General features: G+C 53.9%; 3 protein-coding genes across 8 annotated transcripts in view; 1 reads left to right on the top strand and 2 right to left on the bottom strand.

Annotated features, from left to right (window-relative positions):
- RALGDS (ral guanine nucleotide dissociation stimulator) overlaps positions 1 to 11660 on the top strand; it is a 55984-nt gene extending 44324 nt beyond the window's left edge. For 3 of the 5 annotated variants that reach the window (XM_069031495.1, XM_069031493.1, XM_069031492.1), the window contains exons 2-18: positions 3500 to 3610; positions 4027 to 4220; positions 4568 to 4642; positions 4789 to 4982; positions 5365 to 5486; positions 5621 to 5836; positions 5954 to 6057; positions 6391 to 6475; positions 7129 to 7206; positions 7302 to 7388; positions 7716 to 7748; positions 7901 to 8022; positions 8181 to 8276; positions 8423 to 8624; positions 8839 to 9198; positions 9325 to 9439; positions 9629 to 11660. In XM_069031495.1, coding sequence (XP_068887596.1) covers positions 3500 to 3610; positions 4027 to 4220; positions 4568 to 4642; positions 4789 to 4982; positions 5365 to 5486; positions 5621 to 5836; positions 5954 to 6057; positions 6391 to 6475; positions 7129 to 7206; positions 7302 to 7388; positions 7716 to 7748; positions 7901 to 8022; positions 8181 to 8276; positions 8423 to 8624; positions 8839 to 9198; positions 9325 to 9439; positions 9629 to 9804 — 2370 coding nt within the window. In that variant the 3' untranslated portion in view covers positions 9805 to 11660. The remainder of the gene's footprint in view (positions 1 to 3499; positions 3611 to 4026; positions 4221 to 4567; positions 4643 to 4788; positions 4983 to 5364; positions 5487 to 5620; positions 5837 to 5953; positions 6058 to 6390; positions 6476 to 7128; positions 7207 to 7301; positions 7389 to 7715; positions 7749 to 7900; positions 8023 to 8180; positions 8277 to 8422; positions 8625 to 8838; positions 9199 to 9324; positions 9440 to 9628) is intronic. The other 2 variants (XM_069031496.1, XM_069031494.1) reach the window with 2 other exon arrangements.
- Positions 11661 to 12271: 611 nt separating this feature from the next.
- On the bottom strand, positions 12272 to 19678 carry GTF3C5 (general transcription factor IIIC subunit 5). Its single transcript, XM_069031497.1, has 11 exons — positions 19417 to 19678; positions 18518 to 18740; positions 18080 to 18278; positions 17092 to 17287; positions 16654 to 16758; positions 16049 to 16163; positions 15302 to 15382; positions 14703 to 14800; positions 13972 to 14054; positions 13548 to 13690; positions 12272 to 12956 (listed from the first exon to the last, which is right to left on the bottom strand). Exons 1-11 carry the CDS (start codon positions 19564 to 19566, stop codon positions 12799 to 12801), a joined length of 1551 nt encoding a protein of 516 aa, XP_068887598.1. The 5' UTR covers positions 19567 to 19678; the 3' UTR covers positions 12272 to 12798.
- Positions 19679 to 20164: 486 nt separating this feature from the next.
- On the bottom strand, positions 20165 to 25449 carry LOC138119804 (bile salt-activated lipase-like). 2 transcript variants are annotated; one of them, XM_069031987.1, is made up of 11 exons: positions 25164 to 25449; positions 24743 to 24893; positions 24186 to 24308; positions 23643 to 23840; positions 23422 to 23552; positions 22892 to 22999; positions 22558 to 22675; positions 21526 to 21712; positions 21077 to 21280; positions 20772 to 20969; positions 20165 to 20422 (listed from the first exon to the last, which is right to left on the bottom strand). In XM_069031987.1, the coding sequence occupies exons 1-11, from the start codon at positions 25227 to 25229 to the stop codon at positions 20227 to 20229; spliced, it is 1680 nt and encodes a 559-aa protein (XP_068888088.1). In that variant the 5' UTR covers positions 25230 to 25449; the 3' UTR covers positions 20165 to 20226. The 2 variants fall into 2 exon arrangements, with proteins under 2 accessions (XP_068888088.1, XP_068888087.1); XM_069031986.1 differs by lacking the exon at positions 24743 to 24893.
- Positions 25450 to 25701: the final 252 nt, after the last annotated feature.

Below are 25701 nucleotides of genomic sequence, written 5' to 3'. Positions count from 1 at the left end.
AGTCACAAAAGCTTTGAACCATCAGTGGGAGCTCCGGGGCTGGCTGCAGTTGGAAGAGGCAGTCCCCAGGCCCAGGGCAGCCATCTGGTGCAGACCTCCCGTTTCATATTTCAGGGGATGAACTCCTGCAGAGTTCACTCACAGCTGCTTCTGCAAAAGCCTCTGCTCTGCACAACTGGGCAGAGTTAAACATGTGGCTTTTCCTTGTGCCCCTCCAGCCAGAGGCCTTTTTCGTGCTGTGTGGAGCGGACCAGGATTGCACACTGAGCTGGGGAAATCAAATCAAACATTCATTTTCCTGTGTCTTCCCTTTTCTTGGTGCCCATCTTGGAATGTGTTGGATCTCACTTTCTCTGGGCTTCCAGGTCTCACTCGTATGAGTTTGGTGGAAGGTGCAGATGCCATGAGCATCAAATCTTGCTGCAGATGTTTAAAGCACGGCCTGGGCCTGTTAGATTCATCCCTTGTGCCAACAGAAGGGACTGTTCACCTGTGTCTCACCTTCAGGCTGAGGTGGAGGAGGGTTTGTGTGTTGGCTGAGCCTGACTCACGTTCCCTCCTTCTGAGGGGCAGAAAATTCCAGCAGCTGTGTAGGGCAGGCAGTGGGGAGCAGTGACTGTTGCAATATTTACCAGCACTCACCTGTCTCTTCAGAGACCATTTTGAAGGCGTTCAGCTTTGGCTGACTTGCTGGAAATCCTGGTGTGGCTGCAGGATTTGGGGTGGCCGGCACAAACATAAGCCACGGGTCAAGGTTTTGTGTCTCTCCCACCTCATCTCCTCACCTGCCAGGGGAGAAACGTGTGCTTGGTGCAGGTGTTGGAGCGAGACTCCTCTGGCTCTGTCCTGCTGCTGCTTTTTTGCTTGGTTGGTTTTGAACCATCGTGTGCGGAATGCACAATCAGCATCTCGGAGGAGCAGCCGTAGGAAAGAGGAAGCTCACACGGAATATAAATAGCCAAATTTTAGAATGTCCCAGTGTAGCAGCTCTCCTGGCTCTTGGCAGGAGCCTGCAGAGCGCTGGGAAGCCGCGGCCTTCGTGTGTGGTTTGCAAAGGGGGAACTTTGGGGGATATCACACAAGTCAGCAAGACGAAAAATGAATGAATCTGACAGTCTTGGATACGGGAAGGAAATGAAATTTGCTTTTACGCACATCAAAATGGGGAGTATCCCCTGCTCGTGACCTGAAATGCAGAGTGAAAACCCTGCACAGTTGTGGCAATACTTTCCACTGTAGTTGCACAGCAGCTGCCAATGATTCATGGGTTGATCCTGAGATGGTTTTTTCATCCCATATGATTTAATTTATGAATTTAATTGCATGTCAGCAAGCATCTGATTTTTCTTGATATTTTGGGGTTTGCAACTGCCCAGCCAAATCTCTTTTCTGAGTTAGACTGTACAGGGCTCTGGACCCAGAGCTTTCCTCCAGCCTGAAGTCTCAGCTCCTCAGGGAGGTCCACGGGGTAGGGCTGATGTGCAGTTTGGGTGATGAAGATTGGGAAAGATCCCAGGACAAATTGGGAAGCGTTTCCATGGCTTTTCTTTCTTTTTGTTGGAAAGGGCAAAGTGGAAGAAAGAAAAGTGGAAGAAAGACTACTTGGTTAGGTGCTGTCACTGTAGATGGGTGATCCAGAGTGGACACAAAGCTTTGGCTGTGCTGGCAGCCCTCTCCCAAAGTTGTGCCAGTCCCCAGGGCAGTGTACTTGAACACAAATTTGTGCCATAATTTATCCCAGAGCACGGAACAAGAGCGGGCCAGACGCAGGTGCCAGGAAGGACGTCTGGTGTCTGCTGCCTCGTGCGGGTGCTGTCAGAGCTGGTCTGGAAGCCAGTGAATCCTGGGAGAGGCTCCTGATGCTCACAGCAGAGCTTCACAACTCCTCAAACCCCTCAACAAGCCAAACCTCTCCATAGTCTGGCATGAAGTGAGAAAAGCAGGTTCAGCAGAAAGTGAAAAAGTCAGTAACCCTGCCCAGGGGGATTCTCTGCCCTCATTCATTACAGCCATGAATGAGAGGCTTTTTCCAGCTTCCCCTCAGAGCTGGCTGTGCTTCCCTGCCTTGATTCCCTGTGATTAACCAACCCGTGGCTTGAGCAGGCTGTGATAACAGAGCAGTGACCACTGCTGTGGTGGTGCTGCTGATAAAGGATGGTGGTTAAAGAGCATTTGGGTGCATGTTCAATCCGTCGGCTCGGGGTCGTGTTCTGCTCCTGTCTGCTGAGATGTGCAGCCTCTTCTGAGCCTGGGGCCCGGGGTGTGGCTGTCCCCGTGCTCACAGGGGCAGTTTGGAGGAGGATTTTTTGCAGGGAGCAGCATCACTTCTGGGGCTCCATCCTAGGTCCTTCCATGGCAGTTTCTTCCTCAGCGAGCCCTGTGTTGTTGTCAATGCTCAGGGCTCTTTGAGGGGCAGTTGCAGGGAAAGCCGTGGGCTGGCTCTGGCAGGAGAGGTTTGTCCCCACACCCCTGTGTCCCAGTGATGGTCACCTCCCCCTCTAAGCAGCTTACTGCTTTCAGGTGTTTTCTCCCTCTGCTGAGCTGTGGGTTTTGGTGTGTGTTTGTCCATGTCCTGCCATTTGGCGATGGAGGGCGGGGGAGATCCCCGCAGTGTTTAAAAGGATCTGGATAAATCTTCTTAAGGGAGGCACTGACTCAGCAGAGCGTGGTTAGGGAGGAGGAGGAGGGAACCAGATTGTCCTTGTGGGGCTGGAGCTGCTGCTGAGCCTGTGCTGGCATGTGGTGCTGGGGGAGGTGTGTGCCCTGAGAAGCATCACCCCTTTCCTCACCAAATTTTTGGTGATCTCCATCCTCCAGAGCAAAAATGGGAGCCTCATAGCTGGGTGCCTGTCACCCAGAGGTGCCTGTCCCCTGTACCCAGACCTGTCCTGGCTGTGGCTGACCCAACCCTGGTGCAGATCCCTGGGATTTCCCCCCAGCTTTGAGCTTTCCCCTGGGATTTCTGCCAGTGCTGCCAGAGCTGGTGGGCAGCTTGGTTTGAGTTATTATTTATTAGGGAAATGCACCGAGGTGCTTGGCTCCTGCAGGGACAGATCACTGAGACCCTGCTCAGACCAGGAGCCAGCCTCACCTCATGGGAGGGGCAGAGGCTTGGGGAGGGGAGCAGCCATGGCTGGGCACGGGAGCAGCCATGGCTGGGCACGGGGCTGTGCTGTCACTGTCCCTTTCGCTGGCTTGTGAGGGGTCCCACCTTGCACTGGCATAGCCTGGCTTTGCTGAAGGGCTGAGATGTGGGGCCAGGGGACACGGGACACACCAAGAGCAGCTTCCCAAAGTCCTGGCTCCACTGTGGGCAGGCTCAGCTGGCCAGACACACTGGTGTCACCTGGCTTGCATTTCTGAGCAGGTGAGGGAGACTCTCGCTGCCAGCCAGCCAGCTGCTGCCTTTGGCTCGCTGGGATCCCTTGTAGGAGCCACAAAACAACTCTGCCACACTTTGCTCTCCTTATCTCGTGGTGTATCTTGTCTTTCTATGCAGAGCTCCACACAGGAGATCGGAGAAGAGCTGGAGGATGGTGTGATCTACAGCATATCCCTCCGGAAAGTGCAGCTCCATCACACGGCAAACAAAGGGCAGCGCTGGCTGGGGGTAAGCTGGGGGCTCCTCCTGCCACAGGGGGGGTTTCAGATGTTTCCCTGCCATGGGAATCATGTATTTATTTGGGAGCAGGGAGTGGGAGCACCTGCTGTCCTCTCCCACATGGGAAGGGGCAGAGGTGACACAATCCGCAGCCCCATTTTGAAAAATAGGGCAACTCTGATTTGCATCTGGATTTTGGCAACCTTGAGGCCTTTCCTGGGATTTCCCAAGTGCTCAGGTCTTCTCAGCTGGGTTGCTGGTGTTTGCTGTCTGAGGAGACTCAGCTTTTCTTTCCCAGTTAGGAGAGCCCCAGGCACTGTAGGGGTCCCAGCCCAGACCTGAGCTTGTGAAGCTGGTGGGAACACTTTGCATTTGATGGTGCCTTTCTTCACCCAGCCCACTGACTTCTGCTCCTGTCCTGGCAGTTTGAGAATGAGTCGGCCCTAAACCTCTACGAGACGTGTAAGGTGCGGACGATAAAAGCCGGGACCTTGGAGAAGCTGGTGGAGTACCTGGTCTCAGCCTTCAAGGGCAATGATTCCACCTATGTCACCATCTTCCTGTGCACTTACCGGGCCTTTGCCACCACCAAGCAAGTGCTGGACCTGCTGCTTAACAGGTGAGGCTGCCCTGAGCCCCACAACACAGCTGGGGGTGGCCAGGAAAGCCCCAGTATCTTCTGCTGCAATGCCTTGGAGGTCTGCCGGCTTTTCCCAGCTCCATCTGCGTGAAGGTTTTGGGACAGGGCAGGGAGGACACAACTTCCCGGAAAGCTGGAGCTCTTCCAGTGAGGTGGTCAGTGCTGGCTGCTTCCCTGTTCCTGTAAGAGGGAGGGGAGCAGGACACTGCGTAGCAGGTTCATCCTGACCCCTTGGCAGAGCTGGGGGTGGTGTGGAGCGGGAGGAGGCTGCTCTGAGAGGTAGCTGAGTGCAGGGTGCTCACTGCCTGCTCTCTGTGCCCCACCAGGTATGGCAAACTCCATGTGCAGGCGAATGGGGACCACGCCAGGCACACTGTGGATGAGAGGATGGAGCTGAAGAAGTAAGTCTGACTGTGCTGTGGTGGCTCTGGTGGCAGCTCTTTGGGAGGGATGTGTTGTCCCAGCAGTGCTCCTGGGCCTGTGGGGGTGCACACGGGTTTCTCCTGGCACCTGATCCTCTTTGTCTGTGTTTTCCCCCTTGCTGCAGCACCATCTCCTCCATCCTGGGGGCCTGGCTGGATCAGTACTCAGAGGATTTCCGCAAGCCCCCCGACTTCGCCTGCCTCAAGCAGCTCATCTCCTACGTGCGCCACAACATCCCTGGCTCCGACCTGGAGCGCCGAGCCCGCATCCTGCTGGCCCAGTTCCAGCAGCAAGAGCAGAGCGAGGCTGAGGCAGAAGGTGGGGTCCTCACCCCGCTTGTGGGGTCATTTGGGGCTGCAGGTGGAGGGAATGCTGCTGGTTGGCATCAAGGGTCTCCAGAACTTGAGCCACATGGCTGAACAGCCATAAACCCTGTTTACATGGAGGGATACTGGGAAGCTAATTCAGTTGCAGCAGAAGTGGGATTTTTAAGTGGATTAGCTAATCTGCCTTTAATCCTCTGTACCCAGACACTTGTACCCAGGTTTAAAACAACTATCCTTTTATCTGAGCCTCGTTGCTGGAGGTGCGAAGCCAGATGGGAATTAAGAGCCTGGGAGGTGGGGGGTGGGTGTCTGCAGGGGGCTGGCGTGGGTCGGTGTGGGCACTGCGGGGCTCAGCTTCACCCTGTCTCCTGCAGCTGTGGACCATGGCAGCTGCACCTTCCAGCTGGTGGAGGAGAACGGGGTCGGGGATGGGAAGCCAGATTTCCTCTCCTTCTCCCCAGAGATGGTGGCAGAACAGTTCACACTGATGGATGCTGTGAGTAGTCGCCCACCAGGCAGCTCAGTGGTGCTCTGGGCACAGGCCTGGCTCTTCCCATCCCTTTTTCCTCCCGGCCTGTTCTCTCCCCAGAGAACCCAAAGAGACCCTTCTCCCTCCCTTTTATCTTCCAGGAGCTGTTCAAGAAAGTGGTGCCTTACCACTGCCTGGGCTGCATCTGGTCCCAGCGGGACAAGAAGGGCAAAGAGCACCTGGCCCCCACCATCCGTGCCACGGTCTCGCAGTTCAACAGTGTGGCCAACTGTGTCATTGCCACCTGTCTCGGGGACAGGTCCCTGAAGCCACAGCAGAGGGCCAAGGTGGTGGAGCGGTGGATCGAAGTGGCTCGGGTAGGACAGCTCACCTCCCACCTCCACCCAAGGGATGAGGTTTTGCCATGCTGGAATCCCAGCAGATCCTCCAGCTTTTTTTAACCCGAGTCCTGTCACCTCCTTGTCTGTCCCCAGGAATGCCGCATCCTGAAGAACTTCTCCTCCCTCCGAGCCATCCTCTCAGCCCTGCAGTGCAACGCCGTGCACCGGCTGAAGAAGACCTGGGACGAGGTCCTGCGGTAAGGAGCTCCTGCGGGGCCGGTTCCAAGGGGAAGGACATGCTGTGGGCCTTGAATGTGTAAATGGGATCACCTCGACTCCAGCATTGCCTCTTGGAGTGTGCCCAAAACCCAGGGACGGGTGTCAGGTGTCAGGGACCTAAGGAGGGTGAGGAAATGAAAGCATCATCACCTCACCCTTCTGTGTGAAACACCTTGGAATAGCTCCCAAACTGCGAGGCCCATCTGGAGCTGAGCATAACTGGGGTCATTTGGGTGAGCAGAAGAGAGCCCAAGGAGGAAAGCCCACTGTGGCAGCGTTGCTGACTTTTCCCCTTGTTTCCCCCTGAGCAGGGAGAGCTTCCGCACATTCCATGAGCTCTCAGAGATCTTCTCCGATGAGAACAACCACTCGCTGAGCCGGGAGCTTCTCATCAAGGTAGGGGGAAGGAGAACCCACATTGCCCTGCTCCTGGCAGGCAGCTCAGGTTTCCATGGTGTTCCAGCCAAAGGATAAAGCCCAGAGCTGCTGGAGTCGCAGGCATGGATGCAGGCAGGGCGTGCTGAGTCTGGGGAGCAGGCAGGGGTTTCAGCAAGGCTGGGATTTCTGTTTCTCCACCCAAAACTCATTACCTGGAGCTGGCAAAACAATCCAAGGAACAGATAAGCAATGGGATGGGATCCAGAGCACCAAGCGACAGCTTCTCCCCAGAGGCAGCTGCATGTTAACAGTCCAGGGCAAAATTCTCTTAATTCTGGGTGGGGTGGTGGAGTTGGTGGAAGGCTGTGGCAAAAATGTCTTTATTCTGTGTGGAGCTTCTCCACAGATCCCAGCCTAGCTCTGGTTTAGGGACTGACAGGAAACAAAATGCAAAAGGGAACAAAACGTCCCGTTGAGGAGGCATTTATACAGAAATGAGAGCAGCAGTTCCTATTCACTAAGGCTCTCCTCTCCGTGAGCCATGAAAAAGCTTTGGTTTCCTCCTCTTTCCTACAAGGAAAGTTATATAAAAAAACGTGGGTGTGAATTTTAGCTAAAAGGTATTAGAGCTGTTTCCCACCTGTGCTGATCCACCTCTCCCCACCATCCAGGAGGGCACATCCAAATTCGCCACCTTGGAGATCAACCCAAAGAGGGCTCAGAAGCGGCAGCAGCAGCAGCGAGAGATGGTGAGTCTGGCAGGGCTGTCCCTGTGCCCTGTCCCCAGCAGCTGCCCGGGCTGGTCCCAGCTCTGCTGACCCCACTGTCCCTTCTGTCCCCACAGGGAGTGATGCAGGGCACCATTCCCTACCTTGGCACCTTCCTCACGGACCTGGTGATGCTCGACACGGCCATGAAGGATTTCCTGGATGTACGTACCTCCTCCCTATGCTCCCCTTCCTCCCAGAGCCTGGGCTGATAAAAGGCAGGCTGGTCCCCCGTGTGTCCTGTATTCCCACACTGCACATCCTGTATCCCACACTGCACATCCTGTATCCCACACTGCATCCTGCACATCCTGTGTCTCACACCACATCCCATATCCCACCATGCACATCCACCTCTGTCCCAAGGAAATGGGCTACTTTTTCTCAGCAGGGTTACCCACACTGCAGTGGCAGCAAGACAGAGATAGGGAAGGGTGGGAGCAATATTCTTCTGCCTGTTCCAATCTGACCTTCATCTCTTTCTTTTCCAGGGTGGGCTGATCAACTTTGAGAAGAGAAGGAAGGTGAGAGCTTTTCCCTGGCAGCTGCACAGGCTGACCTGGTGCAATCACAGGCTGTGCCAGTCACTTTGGGGTTGATCCCTCTCTTTTTTTTACTTCATGTTCTTCAGTTTTGGGGGAGGGGATTCTGGTCTCATGGCTTCCATTTGCTGCAGGAGTTCGAAGTCATCGCGCAGATCAAGCTGCTCCAGTCGGCCTGCAACAACTACAGCTTCACACAGGAGGATCAGTTCGTGGAGTGGTTCCACAGCCTGGAGCGGCTCAGCGAGGCCGAGAGGTGAGTGAGAGAGGTCTGGGGTCGTGCTGGTGCTTCGGGAGGTCCCACCACTCATTTCCTCTGACAGCAGCAGCTGTCCCGTGCTCCCCTCTCTGCTCTGCCTCCCTCACACTTGGTGGCAGCACAGGGAGCTCAAACCCTCCTCTCTCCCCTCCCAGCTATGGGCTGTCGTGTGAGATCGAGCCACTGTCAGAGTCAGCCAGCAACACGTTGAAGGCCAAGAAGAACACCGGCATCATCAAGAGATGGAGCGAGTGAGTCCCTGGTGGGAGGTGGGGGCCAGCGTGGGGCATCCCTGGCTGGGCACTGCAGGGGACCAGGTGGGAATGGCCGCTGTCCTGCCAGCCAAATGCACCCTCACCCTGCTCCCTTCTCACCTGCCCCACCTCTCTCCTGGCAGCCGGCAGCCGCCAAGCACTGAGCCCTGTGCCAGCGGCAGCTCCCACTCGAAATCCTTCGACCAGCTCAAGTGTGGGCAGTACCTGTGCAGTGGGGATGCCACCGACTCGGTGAGCGTCACCTCCGCCGGCTCCAGCAGCTCCGACGTGGAGGAGATCAACATCAGCTTCATCCCCGAGTCCCCTGACTGCCAGGAGAAGAAGGTACGTGGCAGCTCGCAGGGTCCAGGCCTCCCAGGGCTGGTGTGGCCATTGTATGGGGACTGTCCCACCTCTGCCCTGGCGCTGGGGCTGGGGGGGAGCAGGTGGGGGGCCCGGGGGCTGCTCGGGAGGCCCCCTGCCCTTTGCTGCTCTGGCAGCACGGCAAGGCTCTCGTGCCTCCAGTGGCTGTAGTTGTGTCGGTCCCCCGTTGTCACAGGTCAGTGAGATCCCTCTGGCCTCCCTCCCCCAGCGCTGGTACGCCCCGTCTGTGGCCGATGGAGAAGCTAAACCCACTGTGTCCTCCGCATCCCCTCTCCTCCCTGCCCTCCAGTTCTGGGAATCCACCTCCCTCTCTTCCCTGGACACGTCAGGCATCGGCTCAGGCTCCAGCAGTGCCTCCTCCTCTTCTGTCTCCTCCACGCCGGTGACGGCCTCCCGCACACACAAGCGCTCGGTCTCCGGCATCTCCAGCTACTCCTCACTCTCGCTGCCCCTCTACAACCAGCAGGTCGACGACTGTTGCATCATCCGTGTCAGCCTGGCTGTGGACAACGGCAACATGTACAAGAGCATCCTGGTTAGTAACATCCCTGTGGAAACACCAGAGAGGGGTGGCTTGTCCTGCTTGGATATGGGCACGGCACATTTTGGGAGGAGACTCCAGTGGGAGGCTTTCTGGGCTCATAGCACGCTGTGCTCACAGGTGACGAGCCAGGACAAGACCCCCGTGGTTATTCGCAAGGCCATGGCCAAACACAACCTGGATGGGGACCGGCCTGAAGACTATGAGCTTGTCCAGATCATCTCGGAGGAGAGAGGTGTGTGCTGGGGCGTGGGGGCTTCCCTGGGGCCATGCAGCCCAGCAGCCTGGGCAGCACCAGGCTGGAGCTGGGATGAGAGGTGACAGTTAAGAGGGGTCCCAGCACCTGGGGACCAACCTCGGCCCCACTCTGGTCCCCTTTCAAGGAAAGGGCACCTGACTGACCCTCGTCCTTGTTCACTTCCAGAGCTGAAGATCCCCGACAACGCCAACGTCTTCTACGCCATGAACTCCGCCGCCAACTACGACTTTGTGCTCAAGAAGCGGGGCTTCTCCAAGGGGGTGAAGATCAAGCACGGCTCCAGCTCCACCCTGCCCAGGATGAAGCAGAAAGGCCTGAAGATCGCCAAGGGCATCTTCTAGCCTCAGCCCCACTGCCACCCATCACCGTCGGGGCCTTGGGGGCAGCTGCTCCGGGCTTGGCTGTGGCCGGTCCTTGTGCCGCCTTGCACGGCAGAGGAGTGACCCTCACCCACGGGGGACGGCCGTGCACCTCCCTTCCGCACCCAGAGCTGAGAGTTGGGCAACTGCTGTGGGCCTCTGCCTCTCTCTGCACAAGCCCCAGTTCCAATCAGGTCTTTTTTTTTCTACACAGGAAGGCAGCAGTGGGGGGGATATTTTTTTGTTTTGTTTTGTTTTTTAACCTTCTACGGTGCGACACTAGTCCAGCCCGGCCAGCCCAGAGCTGGAGCCCGCCTCTGCCGTAGGTGCCTTGTGTCCGAGCGAGCCGGGGAGCGGTGACTCGCAGAGGGGCTGTGTGATGGGAGCAGAGCAGGAGCCACCACCACCCTGGGGCTGCCAAGCCTCCTTCCCAGCTTTCCCAGTGTTACCTCCATGTCTGTCCTCCCTGGGATCACTGGCGTTGCCACCACCGCACAGCTCTGCCCGTCCTTCCCTTGAGAGAAGCCATGGCTGCCCTGGCTGGGAGGTGAGCTGGAAGGATGCAGCCCTGCCCCAGTGCTGAGCCAGTGGAGGAGGTTGTGGCCATGCCATGATGGAGTGGGTGCCTCGTGCTCTCCCCAGCTGGAAGCCTGCGTGGTCTCGCTCCTCTCCTGATCCAGCGCATCCTCCAGCTGGACTGGGCCGGCCCACGTTCAAACTTGCACCAAAGATCAAATGCCAGTGTCTCTTCTGCTGAGGGGAGAGCTTTGGGCCATGCCCCCAGCGCTGCCAGCCTGAGGAGGAGGAGAGCAAAGTTCTGTCTGAAACTGTGTATATAGAGACTTCGGGTCTGTGTGGGCACGCGAGGGGCCAGAGAGCTCAGGGTGCTCCAGGTGCCCCAGCTGCCACTGCCTGACCCACAGAAAGTGCCACTCACCTTGGGCTTTAACCGGACTTTTTCAAACACTGACCATGGGAGAAGCAGCAATGAGACTTTTTTTTGTATAAAACAAAAAAGTTTACTGATTTTTTTTTTTCAGTATTTATTGGTTGTAAATAGAAGAGGCAAACTTGTACATTTTACTAATCCAGCCTCCCCCTGCCCTGCAGCCCAGTCCCTCTCCTGTGCCCCCCTGCTATTTAAGGCTGCTGGGAGGGACGCTGGGAGCAGCAGCAGCATTGCTCTGCTGTGCTCATGGGGTGCACACCCTGCCAGCCACCTCCTCCCAAATTCTCTACCACTAATTGCTGGAGCAGGGGCCGAGATGCTTGTTTTAATCACTGTAGGAAACACTAACCAAAGGGGGACCTTTTGTTGATCCTGGCTCCATCTCTGTTTTTTTAAGCGCTTCATTCCAGCAGATCTTTTCCATTTCCCATCCGCCGGAGTCCCCGGGTGGTTGCGGTGCCTTCCCCGGCTCCAGGACAGGGACCATGCCCCAGGGGCCGGGGCTGGTGGCAGGGGTTGGGCCTGGTGGGGAAGAGGCTGCTTGGGTGTGAGCGTGGCTGGCATTGAGCTCCTCCAGCCCCGTGTCCCCTCGGGTGGCACTGCCCATGATGCACATGATGGGAGCTCCTGGCTCCCTGACGCAGGGGCAGCCTCCTGCCTCCCCCATGCCCAAAGCCCCTTCCCCTGGGCACCAGCACCCCCGGGAGGGTCTTCCCTCTGCTCCGTGCCTGCCCACCCTGGGACTGTCCCCTCCCTTCCCGCCGGTGCCACTGGGGGGACTGGCTGTACCGTATGTATTTTGTACCACTTCAATGAAGGAGCACACTGCCCAGTGTGACTTGTACACAGCAATGTAATTAGTCTTTGCAATAAAATACTGATGCTCAAATGTCTCTGCCCCAAGGCAGGAGCTGTTCTGTTCTCCTTCCCCAAAATGCCGGCAGCTTCCTGGAGAAAGAGGGATGCATCTGACTGTGGGGGAGTTCATACTTTATGTTCACGCTGGTGGGTTGAACTTTGTTTTTTTTCTGGCTGAGGGACCAGGGCTCACTTTTCAAATGAACCTCATTCATTTGAACCTGTGAGTTGAAAGTGTTGCATTTTCCGAGTGTAATTTGTTGGGTTTACTCCTTTTGTTACAAGTAAAGGCTTTAAAAGCAACTGTAACATTCCATCGGGCCTCCTCAGTGGAGGAGAAGAGGAGGTCTTAACCTTTTAAATAAGCAAGCTTGGCTCCAGGCGTGGTCATAACACACTGGGGAATGCCCAAGACCCAGAAAATGCCAGCAGATCTTTAATTTCTGTGACTTTCTTCTGGTGGGAACAATCCAGCTGGCAGTGGCCAACTTCTGTGAACCTGAAGCTCTGCCCCTTTTCCAGCTGCCTTCAGTCCTTGTTAACTGCTGACTGGGGAAGTCAAAACAGACCTGAGAAGTGCAGCAGGTAGTGAGGACAGCAAACATTCACGCCCCAGGAAGGGAATTATTCACTGACAGAAAGTGTATTTTCCTGCTGGCTTTATTTCCAAGATGACCAGCGAGGCTCAGTGCTGAAGGCATGGCACAGTAATTTCATTCCCTCTGGACAAGCAGAAGGGCAGAACCTGCCTTAGGGACTCCAGGAGCTCTGCAGTGCTTCTTCTCCCAGCATCTCCTTGGGCACCTTTTCTATTTTCCACACGGCCACCAACCTGGAGAGAGTGCACGCCCACACACGGAGAGATTTGGGAATGCAGCTTCTCCCCCTGTCCTGCTGTGTTATCAGCTGGTTTGGATTCTGGGCTCGCTCTTGGGAGTTTGCTGAGTCCGAGCTTGCTGGAGGGTTTCTCAGCCAGCAATTCTGAAAATGCAGGCACTGGCTCCCAAATACCCAGAATGATGCCCACCAGCAGTCCCTGCAGAGAGATCATCATCAGCTTCATACAAGCTCTGCTTTCCCAGACCCTGGGCAGGGATGCCAAACCCTTGGCTCTCAAGGAGCAAGAGCAGAGATAGTTCTGTCCACAGCAGCCAGACTGCTCACTGAGTTCACACATAGTCCAGAATTTCTGTCTCCATTTCATTTTCACTCCCATCAGAAGGCTTGAAGTCTTCCTCCTCCTCCTCTTCATCATCCTCATCCTCTCCAGACTCGTATGCCAGCTGTTCTTTGCCATCTTCACTGCTTGTTGTATTTGAGAAAAGAGCTTAAATTGGGAAGAAAGAAAGACACTGTGATGCCTCTTTCAGTGCAACCTGGGGGCATTTGCAGTTGAATTCATACATGTGAGAGGAAGGCAGCAGCCTCAGGGGCTCATCTAATGTTGCACATCTTAACAGAATCTGACCAAGCCAGAGCAATCCGTCTCCACACTCCAGGAAGGAGAACATCAGCAGAGCTGCAGTGCTCCTCTCCTGCCTCATTCTGACCCAATTCACTGGGATATTATTGCTTTGGCCCAGCATCATAACGAAATAATTTCCTCACTTCTTGTTCAATCAATAACATCAATAAAAAGTAAAATGCCACCAACAGATACATCAGTCAGAATAAAGTCTTGATTATTACTGTGCAAAGACACTTAAAAGCTGAAGGGTTGCTACTGGGAAGATGAACTAGAAAACCTTAACTCCCAGCCATCCCTAATGCCAACCCACATTCCCATTGCAGGCCAGCAGCTTCAGCTCCCATACTGGAATGAGCTACATCCCAAAGAACACACAAAGGAGGGGGCAGAAGCAGGAACACTTCTGCCTCAGTGCCAATTACAACATCCTCATGTTCAAAGCATCCTTACCAGGCCTGGTGGATCTGATGATCTGCTTTATCATCAGGGACATGCTGTCCCTCAGGTCATCACTTGTCTTGGCAAGGCACCATCCGTCCCGCTCCGTGCATTCCGACTCCGTGCCGTCATTCCGATGGATGATCTTCTGCAGGCTAAAGAGCAGCAAAAGGGAAGGAAACGTTAATCTTCTGCACTCAGATGTGAGTTTCAGATGAGACAGACTGATTTATTTCCATTTCACTTCACTGAGCTGGAATAGCACAGTTGGTTATCCAGGTAATTGTCAGATGGGAAAGGAAGTTCATGGGTAAAAAGGCTGTTCTGTTTTTATTGAGAAACTGAACACCTCTGATGTTCCTGCTCAAGGGGAGAGGGGTGAATGACAGGGTATAAACAACAAGCTTTGAAATCTGTCTCTGTCAGTGTGCAGTACCTTTCCACATTTAAGTCACAGAGCTGGTAGAACATCTGTCGATAAGGGGGTAAGGCTCCTTCTCGGAAAACGTAGACAGATTCCTAAGAGGAGGAAAGAAGGAAAGGATTCATGTGCATTTTATGGTGTAACAGGACAACTCTGGCACAACTGAAAGTACTTCCAATGGGCTGATTCAAGAAGAAGGTACTTCCAAGAGAAACAAGTTCTAAGGCATGGATCTGTACATGGCAGAAGATAAAGCTGAATGAGGAATGCCAGAATATCCCTGCAGCCACAGTCACACCAGCACTGCTGTGCAGAGAAAACACTTCACCTCTCCAACCTGTCTGCAGCCTGTCACTGCCTAGCAGTGCAGCATGGGCTTCATTCTAGCAAAAAGGGAAGAGCAAGACTCATTTATTTATTCCACCCTGTTGGATTTTGCAGCATGACCTGATAAAGACATGGTGATTTTTTTGCACTTCGCTGCCCATGAAGTTCCAGTTTTATCAATTGAAGCAAAATGCCCGTCACATCTAAGACTAGGCTGGAGAGCACCAATCCCACTTGCAGCATGTAAGAAATACATTCAGATGATGTCCCATAGTGCCATGTCCAACTAGGAGCTTCCCAGGTAAACCTGAGCACATCAGCTCACTCACAGCTGATCCCTTGAGGACTGATAAACAAGGAAACATCCCTATTTCACTGAGATATTTCAAGATTTCGGTATAAAAGGTCATGCTTACCTTCAGCTTGTACCTGCTGGAGGGGGACTTTTTTGCCCCAGATGTACCAGCTGTACCCAGCCCCTGTTTCAGGCCATGGACACTGACTGTGTGACTTCCTGAAAGGAAAACAAAGAGTCCTAATTAGGGACATCTTTCATATTGTACTGTCACTTCTCTGTTGATTCAACAAAACCAGACCAACCAGCAACAGAGCATGTGCTCTGTTCCTTCTTCAGAGATGTTACTGGACAGTCCCAGGAAGGGTGCTGAGTTGGGCAGCTTTTTCCAGAGTCCATTTGTTTGTAACTTTAACCTTTTCTACTCTCCGTTGACAGAGAAAAGAGAACTCCCCCATTCTCTGCACCTCAGTGAATGCTGAATTCCCAGTGTGGCTTGCAGAACTCTCTCCTGCCTGCTAACAGATATTGTGGCTCAGCCAGACTCCCACAACACTTCCCAGCAGGAGATTTTTCTACTGGCTTAACAGCAGCAATATTATAACCAGAAAACAAGCTCCAGTTTTGTCTCTGCTAGGACACAGGAAGACCCTTCACCATCTGTGACTAGGCTGTGACAGAGAAACAGAAGAGCCAGGCAGCCCCTCTGGCCCAGCATACCTTGTTTCTTGACAGTGATGGGCAGGCTGTAGTTGTATGTGCTGCGTTTTGCTTTCACAGGCATGTCAGTAGCAGCATAACCTAGAGGGGAAAACCAAAAACCAGTAATGAACTGAGGGTGAGCACCCTGCAGAATATCCCCAGCTCAGGAACACAAGGGCTGGACTGGTGTAAGAAGGGCAGGCTGGTCTTTGGGATATGCAGATTTTAGCAGGGTGGGGAGAAGAGATCAACAAAACCCTTTAACTTGGAAATGTGACCTGATGTCAATGAGTGGATGCCAGCTCTGTCATGGATTTGTTAGATGACATCAGAAACTCCTTTTCCTCAACTTGTCCTCTGCAAAATCAGAGCAGGGAACCCCACATCCAAGGTCTGAGACCCAGCACCCTGCAGGAGATGCTGAGACCCTTGAGGAAAAGCTGCTATATGAGCACCAGAACTCCTGCTTGGTGCCTCCCCTGGGTGAGGAGGAGGATGCTCTGCTACACCCACTTGGGCTTGGTACATATGGAGGAGGAAGGTCAGAGTTTAGAATGTGCCAAATGAGGAAAGACATATTGCACACTATGAAAGAAACTATTACAGGAGTTTGGAAAGAACTACAGTAAGCAAGGCGCTCAGGAGGTGACATGTTCATCAGAGCAGAAATATGGCAAAAGAGTTTGAAAAACACGTAAAAAGAAAAGTACTACCAGGATTAACCAGAAAGCAGAGAGAGCAGCTCTGTGGGTTGGGCCCTTTTACCATATTTCATTCCACAGCGAATTCGGAAGTCCAGTACTTGATAAATCTTTGCTTCAGGGTGTTTTCTGGGGTCATACCCAAACCTAACCCATAAGCTTCTCCAAGGACCTGTTAACTGCACAAACACAGGAGGGAAGATGGTTACAAAAACATGCACTTTCCTTCATTACAGAGTTACAGAGGTTCTTGGAAAGTTCTAGTATTTCCCCTCATTGCCCAAAGATATTTGTTTTACCAGCTCTTTGCTCACTTGCCATGGCACTATTTATACACTGAAACTTGGCAATCAAAGCATCAAAGCACAAATATTTGTGTGCTTTTACAAACCAACCTGCAAGGTCACAGTCTTGTTTGTGTGGAAAAATTCTACCACTGCCAGGTGAACAGTCACTCAGAGTGTCTGACTGACCTGCAAAGGTGATTACAACCTATGGAGCAAATAGTGACCCAATCCTCCTTGGCTTCAACTTTAGTTCCAAAGCATTTCCTTCCCTCTGTCTCATTACATAAAATTAGGCTCAGGTACTTGGTGGTAGGACCTCAGAAGTGGTAAAGGACCAGGAGCAGCCAGGGGATACTCCCTTGCTCACAGATGCAGCACTCACCATGTAATAGGCCAAATATGGCAGGAGCAGCTTCAGCTTGTCCGGATGGACACTGATATTGGCCTTCACTGCATTCCGAGACCACACAGGACGGACTTCAAAGAGCTAAAGTAACACACAAACACCCACAGAACAGTGGGAAGGGGGTTACCAAGGGCAGAGCAGCTTTCCAAGTGGACCTAGTTCTGTATCAGGGCCTTTGGCCCTCAAGTTTGAGCTACTGGATGGTAATGTAAGAACTCGTGGCACAAAAAGGGGCTTAATGTGAGCTGGCCAGAGATTCAAACCTTGACTTGCAGAATAGAACTGAACACAGCAGTGTCAGTAGCATCTGCTCATCCTCACTTACAATCACCAAGAATTTCTGGGGAAAAAAATTCACTTTTTCCTCCCCAACTTGCTGTGGGACAGTGCTCAGGTCAGGAGTAAGGCACACACCTTTCTCAGCTCTTCCTCCACCTTTTTATCCACAGGATTGGTGCACACTTTCTTCCAGTTCTGGACAGCAGCATCCAGGGGTTTAGTCGGGATCTCTTCATCATCAAAGTTCACAAAGATGGCATTGTGTGGGCGCCGGGCCCTGCTGAGGCCAATCAGGTTCTCACCAGACACCTGGGGATTGTTGTATCCCTCCCTAAGGAACAGGGAAAGACAAAAGGGACTCAGCTGGGTGAGCAGTAGGTTGGTTTAACTTTGGTCCAACCTCCCTTGATCACACACTGGTACCATAAAACCACTCATGGCACCATTGAAGAAAAGAAAATTTAAGTTTGAAAGAAACCTAAAACCTCAAAGCTACATCCATTTGCACACTGACAGAGGAGCTCTGCCCTGGCTGGCAGAAAACCCTCCAGCACTTGGGACTGATCTGTATGAAATGTGTTGGAGCACTAAAGGCTTCACCCTCTGCATTTGCTCTCCTGGAGCTACTGCAGCTACTCAGTGGGACAGGGGCAAAGCAAGAGAGAACTGCAAGTACCAACTCAATCTGGAAATTTCTTTTTCATTTAAAAACTGCTGGTGAAGGCCAACAGTGAGAAAATGAAAGATGTTTCTTGTGGGAGATCTCCCAGATTGTTCTTCTGGAAAAGCAAATCAGAGCCAGGACGGCACAGGGACACATGGCGTTGGTTCCTGGAAGCCCTGCCCTTGGCTCCAGCCCACTGGAAGCAGGCAGGAGGCTGTATCCTGCACTCCACACTGTGTGAGGTGTGCTGGGAGAGGCATCATCTTCACCACATCCCCAGCTCCCCTCACCTGGCAAATCCTCAAGTGGGATTTCGCTGAGGTTGCCACTGCCAGGCAGTTTCTGGGCATTTTTTTTTTTTGCCTCTGCTGTGCCAAATCAACAGGGATAAAACAGCACAAGGGAATAGATTCAATAGGTGAAATACATGGAAGATGTATCATCAGAAAAGGCACTGACCTGTGCTGTATATCTGGGCGATAAAAATAGTCAATGGGAGTGTCCAGACGTGAGAAAATGGGTGGTGGGATGTAAAGAGGTAAGTCCCTATTGAAAAATTCTTCCTTCTCTGGTTTGAGCATCAGGACTTTGTCATACATGGAGGTTTGTTTGCCATCAGGGCCAGAGTGCATTGCCAGGTACTGGAAATCAGACATTCCTGTAAGAAACAAGGGTTAAAACATTGTGAACTTTGTTGTGAATGCAACAATATTTCTCACACTCAGCTTTAAGGAGCAGGAATCTGGTAAGTTTATACAAAGGTTTATCCATCAAGGAGGCTGTAACAACAGGACACTTGACTTTCCTTCCAGTCCTCAGCTGGTTAAAGGGAAACACTTCCCTTTCCCACCAAACATCCTCATCTCCAAGCCACGTGCACACAAGCCCAAGGGTTACCTTGAAATTTGTAAACAGTGGTGACAATCCCAAGAATCTCCATCTCAAACTGGACTTCTGGCTGGATTTGTTCCTCGGTGTCCAACTGCTGCTTCTTCTTGGTCCTCCTCCTCACCCTGAGCAGCATGGTGGAGGTGGGGAAGCGGTTGGCACACACGGGGTGGCAGTAGGGGTCCTTGGGGCGGAAATACAGCTCCAGCCTTTTGGCAGGGTCGGCGTAGATCTGTCAGCAAGGGCAGGCAGAGCCCCTGTCAGCATCCCACCCACACAGCCCCACACTCCTGTGCCAGCCTCCAGCCCCACATGCTGCCATGGGCACCGCTGTTCCCCTCACACAGTCTCAGGGGGATCATTGCTGCCCCACCAACACCTGCAGCACATCACAGGGGTGTGCAGCCTCTCCCATCCTGGGTATTAGGAAGAAATAAATAAATGAGAAATATAATACCCTGGATGTGAGGAAGAAATTGTTCCCTGTGAGGGTGGGGAGGCCCTGGCACAGGGTGCCCACAGAAGCTGTGGCTGCCCCATCCCTGGAAGTGTCCAAGGTCAGGTTGGAGCAAGCTGGTCTAGTGGAAGGTGTTCCTGCCCACGGCAAGAGGGTGGAATTCAATGACATTTATGGTCCCTTCCAACCCAAACCATACTATGATTTTACCAGACACCGCCTGAATCCCTGCTCAGGGACAGCAGGGAAGCGGCATCACCCCCAAACCACACGTGGGCCCTGCGTAGGGACATGCTGGGTTGGAACGACTCCTACAAGGGGTCCCACGTAGGGGCTCGCCCCGGCCTCCTCTTGCCCCCAGCCCCCCGCCCAGGCACAGGCCCGGTCTCGCCGCCCCTCACCCTCTGCCCAGCGAGTGGCCACCCGCCCCACAGCCCCCGCGCCCCCTCACCCGCGACACTCCCTGCTCTCCTCCCAGCGTCCGCAGCATGGCCCCGACGTCCCGGACGAGCCCCGGGTACTCCACGCACACCAAGCGCGGGGCGCGGGGCAGCTCCAGCACGGCCGAGCCCCGCGGGCCCCGCTGCCGCCCCGCCGCCATCGCTGCCCCGCCGCTCTGGCCCGGCGCCCCCCCGCGGGCCGCGGCACGAAGGTTCCGCCGCACGGCGGTTCCGAGGCGGCAGCGGCGCGCTCGGCGTGTGGGGAGGGCGAGGCCTGAGGGCGGCCTGGGCGAGGCCTGAGGGCGGCCGGAGCTCGCCCTGTCCTGCTCGGACCTGCGGCTGCTCAGCCCGGCTTGTGACCATAAACACGTGCAGAAGCACCTCCCCCGTGTGTTATTTTGTCCCCGTCCTGCCTGGACAATGAAGGAAAACAGCCCTGACTGAGCACACGCTCACATGCATCGGTACGCCACTTCTCTGATCGTGCAAGGAATCTGGTGTAAATTCTCATTAAAACAAGCTTTTGCTTCCTAAGAATTTCAGTCTTCATCCCAGCAATGTTTGATGCCACAAAAGGTGGCAGATGAAGGAGATGAAGGTGAGGGTGAGAATAAAATTTGCCACAAGGACAGCTTGTCCAGCACTGGCTGTCACAGCCAGGGGAGCACACACTGCCCACAGGATGGATGTCCTTTCCTGCCTGACCTTGACATTAGCGAGAAACTCCTGTCATGGCAAACACACAGACAACCAGAGTCACTCAGTTACAAGCAAGCCTTTAATGATCTCTAAAATATGTCTCTTTCTTAGCTTTAGAACATTTACTCCGACTGGGAGATGTTGGCGACCTGCGGCAGCTGCAGATAGACCGAGTTCCAGAAGGTCACAAACCGGGATCTCAGGTCCTGCTTCACAGAGTTTTCGTTCATCTTGTTGTTGATATCCAGGTAGTATTTGCCCTCGTTGCTGTAGGCTGGCCAGGAAACGGGCACGTCCGAATGGCCTGTGTTGGGATCACTGGGGGAAAAGGAGACACAGAAACACAGTTTTGAGGTTTTTGGCAGGGACTTTGTCTGCTCAAGTGAGACTTTAAGTGAGAAAAAAGAGAGAGTTGACCCTGGCACAAGCAATAGGAATTCTGCCTGCCAGGAGTGAGTTGATGACCTGCAATCTCCTCCCTCAGTCCCCACTGGCATCATCCCAGCTTCACACAGGGACTTAACTTTGGTATGAACATTAGGATTCAGGAATAAGAAATACAGACATGGAACACCCTGCTTTTGGGAATGATCCTGAAACTTACTGGACAAAACCAGCAGCCTGAAGTGCTGCATCAAGCCCCAAATGTGGAATGGGAATCACTCACCCGGTCCTGGCAAAATTGGTCCAGTAAGCAATCATGGCCTTTGAGACAGTCCTGTGCTTGGGCAGGTAGCCCAGGGGGGTGGCAAAAGGCTTCCCAAACACGTACTGCAGGTCATCAGCATGGTCTGCCCCGACCCAGCTGGGGTAGACAGGCATGCGGGACGGCTGGGAGAACACGTAGTTGTAGGTCTTGCCACTCCTGGGAAATGAAAGGGACTGGATAAGCAGCTGTGAGGGGACAGCAGAGCCCTCTTAAGCTCCCCCCAGGTTGGCTTTGGGTTCCTGCCAAAGGGCTGAGCTGCTCACTGGGCATTCTGCAGGTGCAGGTTCAGTGCCCACTGTGTGGGAATCAGGAAGATGTAGTCAGTGATCAGGTCCACCACTGTCTTCTTCATGACCTCCTGAGTGGGTGTGTCACCCCAGGTCTGTGTGTAGATGTTGTAGGTGGCGTTGGCTCCAGCCTCGCCCCTGTCCACGGTGAGGCCTTTGATCAAATCATACACCTGCTCCCTGAAAAGACAAGTGGCATTAATTAATTACAGACCAGCAGCTTCAGGTCGGGCAGGGGTCTTGCCTGGTCCTTTCTCTTGAGGGCTCTGGATTCGGCAACACAAGGCCTGGGCACCCAGGCTCGGAGCAACATCCTGTTATGAAGGCTGTGGCCTGTCCGCTCAAGCCTGAGTCGTTGGGGCTTGGGAGCTACACTGAAGAGAAGATGGCTCCTGTTGAGGGCTCCAAGGGCATCTGTCACTCACGCAGTGATTTTCACCAGCGGGCGGTTGATGGCGGGTAAATCCACGCCGGCAAAGATGTGCCCATCCATGTCATTGACCCCGGCCAGGTAGTCGATGTCGGCAGCGTTGGCAAAGAGCTTCTCTGGCATGTCGGGGAGGAAATCCCCATCGACGACAGGAGTGAGGGCGAGGGTGTGCACCAGGGGCACTGCAGCAGGAGACAAGAGCAGAGTCTGTTAGGAGCTGAGGAAACACAGAGGAGTGGTCTGGCATAGCCCATGACTCAAAGAGCTTGGGAGAAAACAGGCTGAGGTGAATGACAGCTTGAGCAGTGGCTTCAGTATGGGCAGGATGTCACCCAGATGGGGTGTAAACCTCATGGCTATGGCTGAAGGAGAAAAGCAAGAGATCTGCCAGGCAAGCACCACCTGGTAACATCCATAAATCCTCTCCTCCTGCAAATCCCTTCCGCAAAAAGATAGGAAAGAGCTGAGCTTTGCATCCCACCTGGCCATGCTGTCTGCTTGTCAGGACAGCCAGCCCCAGACTGTGCAGTTGCGCAGCAGTGGTTTAGCCACTCTGTTCTGAGCCAGGCTAAACGCTGTGGTTTGTGACCAGGAGCACCAGGAAGAGAATCTTCTTGGCAAAGGAATCCCCACAGGCAGCAAAAGCAGCAGCGATCCTACACTCCACCCAGCGACTCAAATAGAAATAGCAGGGATGTGAACTTTTTTTTTTTATTATTTACGAGCTGTATTCTGGGATTGCTCTTGATGCTTTCACAGAACAGGAAGCCCAAACAGTTGCTCTGAGGCCAAGGCAGAGCCCTTGGATAATCCCTCTGCCACTGCTGCCATTGCATGGTGGGCAGCATTCCTCTGCTGCAACGTGCACCTGACTGCAGAAAGGTGACTGCAAGAGCTCTCATTTATGTCCCTTTGCTGACGGGCACAAGCATCACCTCAATACTCCTGGCAGTCAACCCAGTGTCCTGCCAAGAGCTTGGGGAGCCCAGGGTGGGTAATGGACCACATCATGTGCTGGGGGACTTACGGGGCAGGTTGGTCAGCTGCAGGTGGTAGGCCAGCGTCAAAGCTTTGGGATCAGAGCTGCGCAGGCAGTTGGCCAAGATGGTGGTGTTGTCTGTGGAGCAGCCCACCTTTTCTCCAAGCTGCAGGAGAAGAGAAAGAAAAACATCCTAGTGTTGCCTCCCAAAGGCAGGGGTAATTGTTATAGAGACAGATTATATTTGGTTTTAATCTCAAAGCAGTGACTTTCCACAGCTTTGTCTGGCACAGCTCCTGCTCAATCCCTTCCTGGCCATGCTCTCCTCTAGGGAATTGCTTTTTTGGTTTCTATAGTCCTTCAGGCAAGACTTGCACGTTACCTGTTTAGCCCAGAAGAGCGGGTCCCTCTGGATGGCCCAGCTGCAGACCCCAACCCCACTCTGGCTGATGGCTCTCTTGAACAGGCCCTTGTTCTTCGGGGACAGCATCTGGGGGGCAAAATGGGAACAAGAGGGTTTTAGGTACAAACTCCTGAGGAGACCACAGCCTGCCAAACCAGGCAGATGGCCTTGCAGGTCATGCACCTGTCCCAGGGAAACTGCCAGCTCTTGAGGTGTTCAGCAGTCTCAGGATTTGAAGTTCAAAGGTGAGATGCTGAGATGAGGAGCAGAGGAGGGGGACATGGAAGGTAGAGGCTGTTTCTCCACAGGACACATGGCTGCAGTGGTGCGACTGATGAAGCTGAAGGAGGAGGAGCTGCTACAAAGCACTGAGGCTGAGCATTGCTGTCCTGGCCAGGGCAGAACATTCATGAGACAGCAGGTGGGGAGGAAAGCAGATGAGTACCAAGGGGCATTCTCACTGATTGACAGAGAAGGGGCTCTGCTCTGGTCTGACAAGGACAACTGACCTGCAGGGAGACGCTGACGGCACCGGCCGATTCCCCAAAGATGGTGATGTTGTCTGGGTCACCCCCAAAGGCCTTGATGTTCCTCTTCACCCAGGCAATGGCCATGTGCTGGTCCTTGAGCCCGTAGTTCCCTGAAGGACAGAGAGATCACCCACCAGTGAGCAGGGGCACAGCACAAATCACAAAGTGGGCATCCAGGACAGAGCGAGCAGCAGAGGTACCTGGCAGGTTTTCATCGCCGGTGCTCAGGAAGCCCAGCGGCCCCAGGCGGTAGTTGACGGTCACCACGATGACGTTGCCCCGCACTGCGATCTCCTCCCCGTCGTACAGGTAGTTGTCCAGGAAATTGGCTCCCTGGCTGCCTCCGACTAGGAAGGCGCCGCCGTAGATAAAAACCATCACGGGCAGCTTGGTAGAGACTGGCAGGAGCGGAACAGGAGCAGAGTGAGCCCCAACAGAGCTGGAAGGTGCTGCCCCTCCATCCCCTCATCCCCTCCCTGAGCATCGTTCCACCTGGCCAGGAGCTGACTTGATGCCCTGTAAGAGCCCGTGGCCAAAAAAGTCCCTGCTCTGCACAAGAGGCTGAGGCTCCCAACAGGGTGAAGGTGAGGGACGTTGTCTGACACAGTTGCCACCTTTCCCCCTGAAAATCACTGCTCAGCACCTGCCCACTATGGACCATAACTGCTGAGAGATGCTCCAGAAAAATTTGCCCAGGAAAGGCAGGTGGGGATCTCCTGCCCAGGTCCCTGCCAAGCACATACCCTCTTTCCTCCCTTGAGGGATCCAGATGTTCAGGTACAGACAGTCCTCACTGCCACGGACATCAGTCTGTGTCAGCTTCATTTGCACACAGCGATTTTTGAATGTTGTTGCTTTCAACGTTCCTGAGAGGAGAAAGGGAAGACAGCATGTCCCAGTTAAGGGCATCAGCTCCATTCTCTGGTTGCCAGGTGTCTGTCCACCCATCCTTTCCTCTCTGAGTCCAGTGCAGAGGCAGAAGAGCCTCTCAGCTGCTGTGACCGGTTTGAGTGACAAAGTGGGAGACTTTCCCCTGTGAACTAGCTCTGGACAGCCAAGGTGTGGGGAGGGCAGGTGCAGGTGCCATGCTTTGGTTCTGTCACTTCCTGGGGTTACTTGAGTTGCTTGGGAACATTTAGACACAGACTCTCAGACCTTTCAGGAGACTAAGAGCTTTATCTTGGCCCTGCTTAGTAGATGAAAGCAGGCAAGAACATCTTTGTCTTGACAAAAACAGACTAAAAGAGAGAGAAGCAAAAATAAAACCCCAAACCAAAGGCATTCAAAAGCTGCATCTTACCATCCCAACCAGGATGAGGTTGGGGATCTTCCAGTCTCTTTGGAGGGGCAGCAAAGGGAATCCCTCTGAAGATGTCGACGTAGCTCCCAAAGAGTCCCAGTTTCTTACTCTCACCTTCCACAAATCCTCCCTCGGTGAGCACCACCCCCAGCTACAGGTGGTACCATGGAGAAGAGAAAATCCATTGCTCTGTCCTTCATAACTCTGGCTTCCCACCTTGCCACACACTCACATCCCACCCTGCCCATCCACACCCTTGGTCCCTTATGGAAAGCCCACAGGTGCCACTGGAGCTGTGCAGGTGTCCTGCAGGTGCCCTTTGGGGCAGACAGGCAGCAGCAATTCCCCCACAGTCCCAAAGACAAATGGCAGAAGGAGAAAACCTTCAGCCTTAGGGTGCAAACACAGCCTTTGTACTTACGGTTGCAGCCCAGGCTACCCCAAGGTAGGAGCACAGGGCCAAGGCCAGGATGTGCCAGCGAGCCATGGTGAGGGCAGCCCTGAGGACACAGCCCCAGCTGGAGGCCTGTATTTATACAGCCAGGAGTGCAGGCGTGTGCCAATGCCATGGGCCAGGCTTGGCTTGGAGCTGGACCAGGGCAGCCTCCACACCCTTGTCCTTCAGTAGCCCGAGGCCAGCCCATGGCTGAGGTAGATGGGCATGGCCGTGTGAGAGCCCTGCAGCTGCTGTTTGTGTGGGCTGGAGACCAAACCAAAGGAAGTGCTCAGTCTGACAAAATTCCTGAGAAATTAAACCTGATGGAGTCTTGAGAAGCCTCACCCAAGCACAGGTGGCTGAAATAATTTTAAGGTATGCAGTAGAACATATTATTGGCAACCTAGGAGAAGCCTTGCACTTGTAACACACTGGGGAATGTACAAGACTCGAAGTGACAGCAAGCCTCAAAGCTGCTTCCATCCAGCAGTAGCGAGACTGCTCATGAAGTTCACACATAGTC

The sequence above is a fragment of the Aphelocoma coerulescens genome, chromosome 17 (genome assembly GCF_041296385.1).
Source record: "Aphelocoma coerulescens isolate FSJ_1873_10779 chromosome 17, UR_Acoe_1.0, whole genome shotgun sequence".
Lineage (NCBI taxonomy): Eukaryota > Metazoa > Chordata > Aves > Passeriformes > Corvidae > Aphelocoma > Aphelocoma coerulescens.
This window is presented reverse-complemented; position numbering and strand designations above follow the sequence as displayed.

Bases quoted from the DNA above. Each gene is read 5' to 3' on its own strand.
- GTF3C5 (XM_069031497.1), bottom strand. From the start codon at position 19,566: ATGGCGGCGGGGCGGCAGCGGGGCCCGCGGGGCTCGGCCGTGCTGGAG. The intron at 14,801-15,301 runs GTATGCTGGGCC...TTTTCCTTTCAG, and splicing joins CATCACTGTCAAGAAACAAG to GAAGTCACACAGTCAGTGTC. The intron at 12,957-13,547 runs GTAAGGATGCTT...TCCCAATTTAAG, and splicing joins CATCAGATCCACCAGGCCTG to CTCTTTTCTCAAATACAACA.
- LOC138119804 (XM_069031986.1), bottom strand. From the start codon at position 25,386: ATGGGCTGGCCTCGGGCTACTGAAGGACAAGGGTGTGGAGGCTGCCCT. The intron at 21,713-22,557 runs GTAAGTCCCCCA...CTCCTGCTGCAG, and splicing joins GCAGCTGACCAACCTGCCCC to TGCCCCTGGTGCACACCCTC. The intron at 20,423-20,771 runs GTGAGTGATTCC...CTTTTCCCCCAG, and splicing joins ACCAATTTTGCCAGGACCGG to TGATCCCAACACAGGCCATT.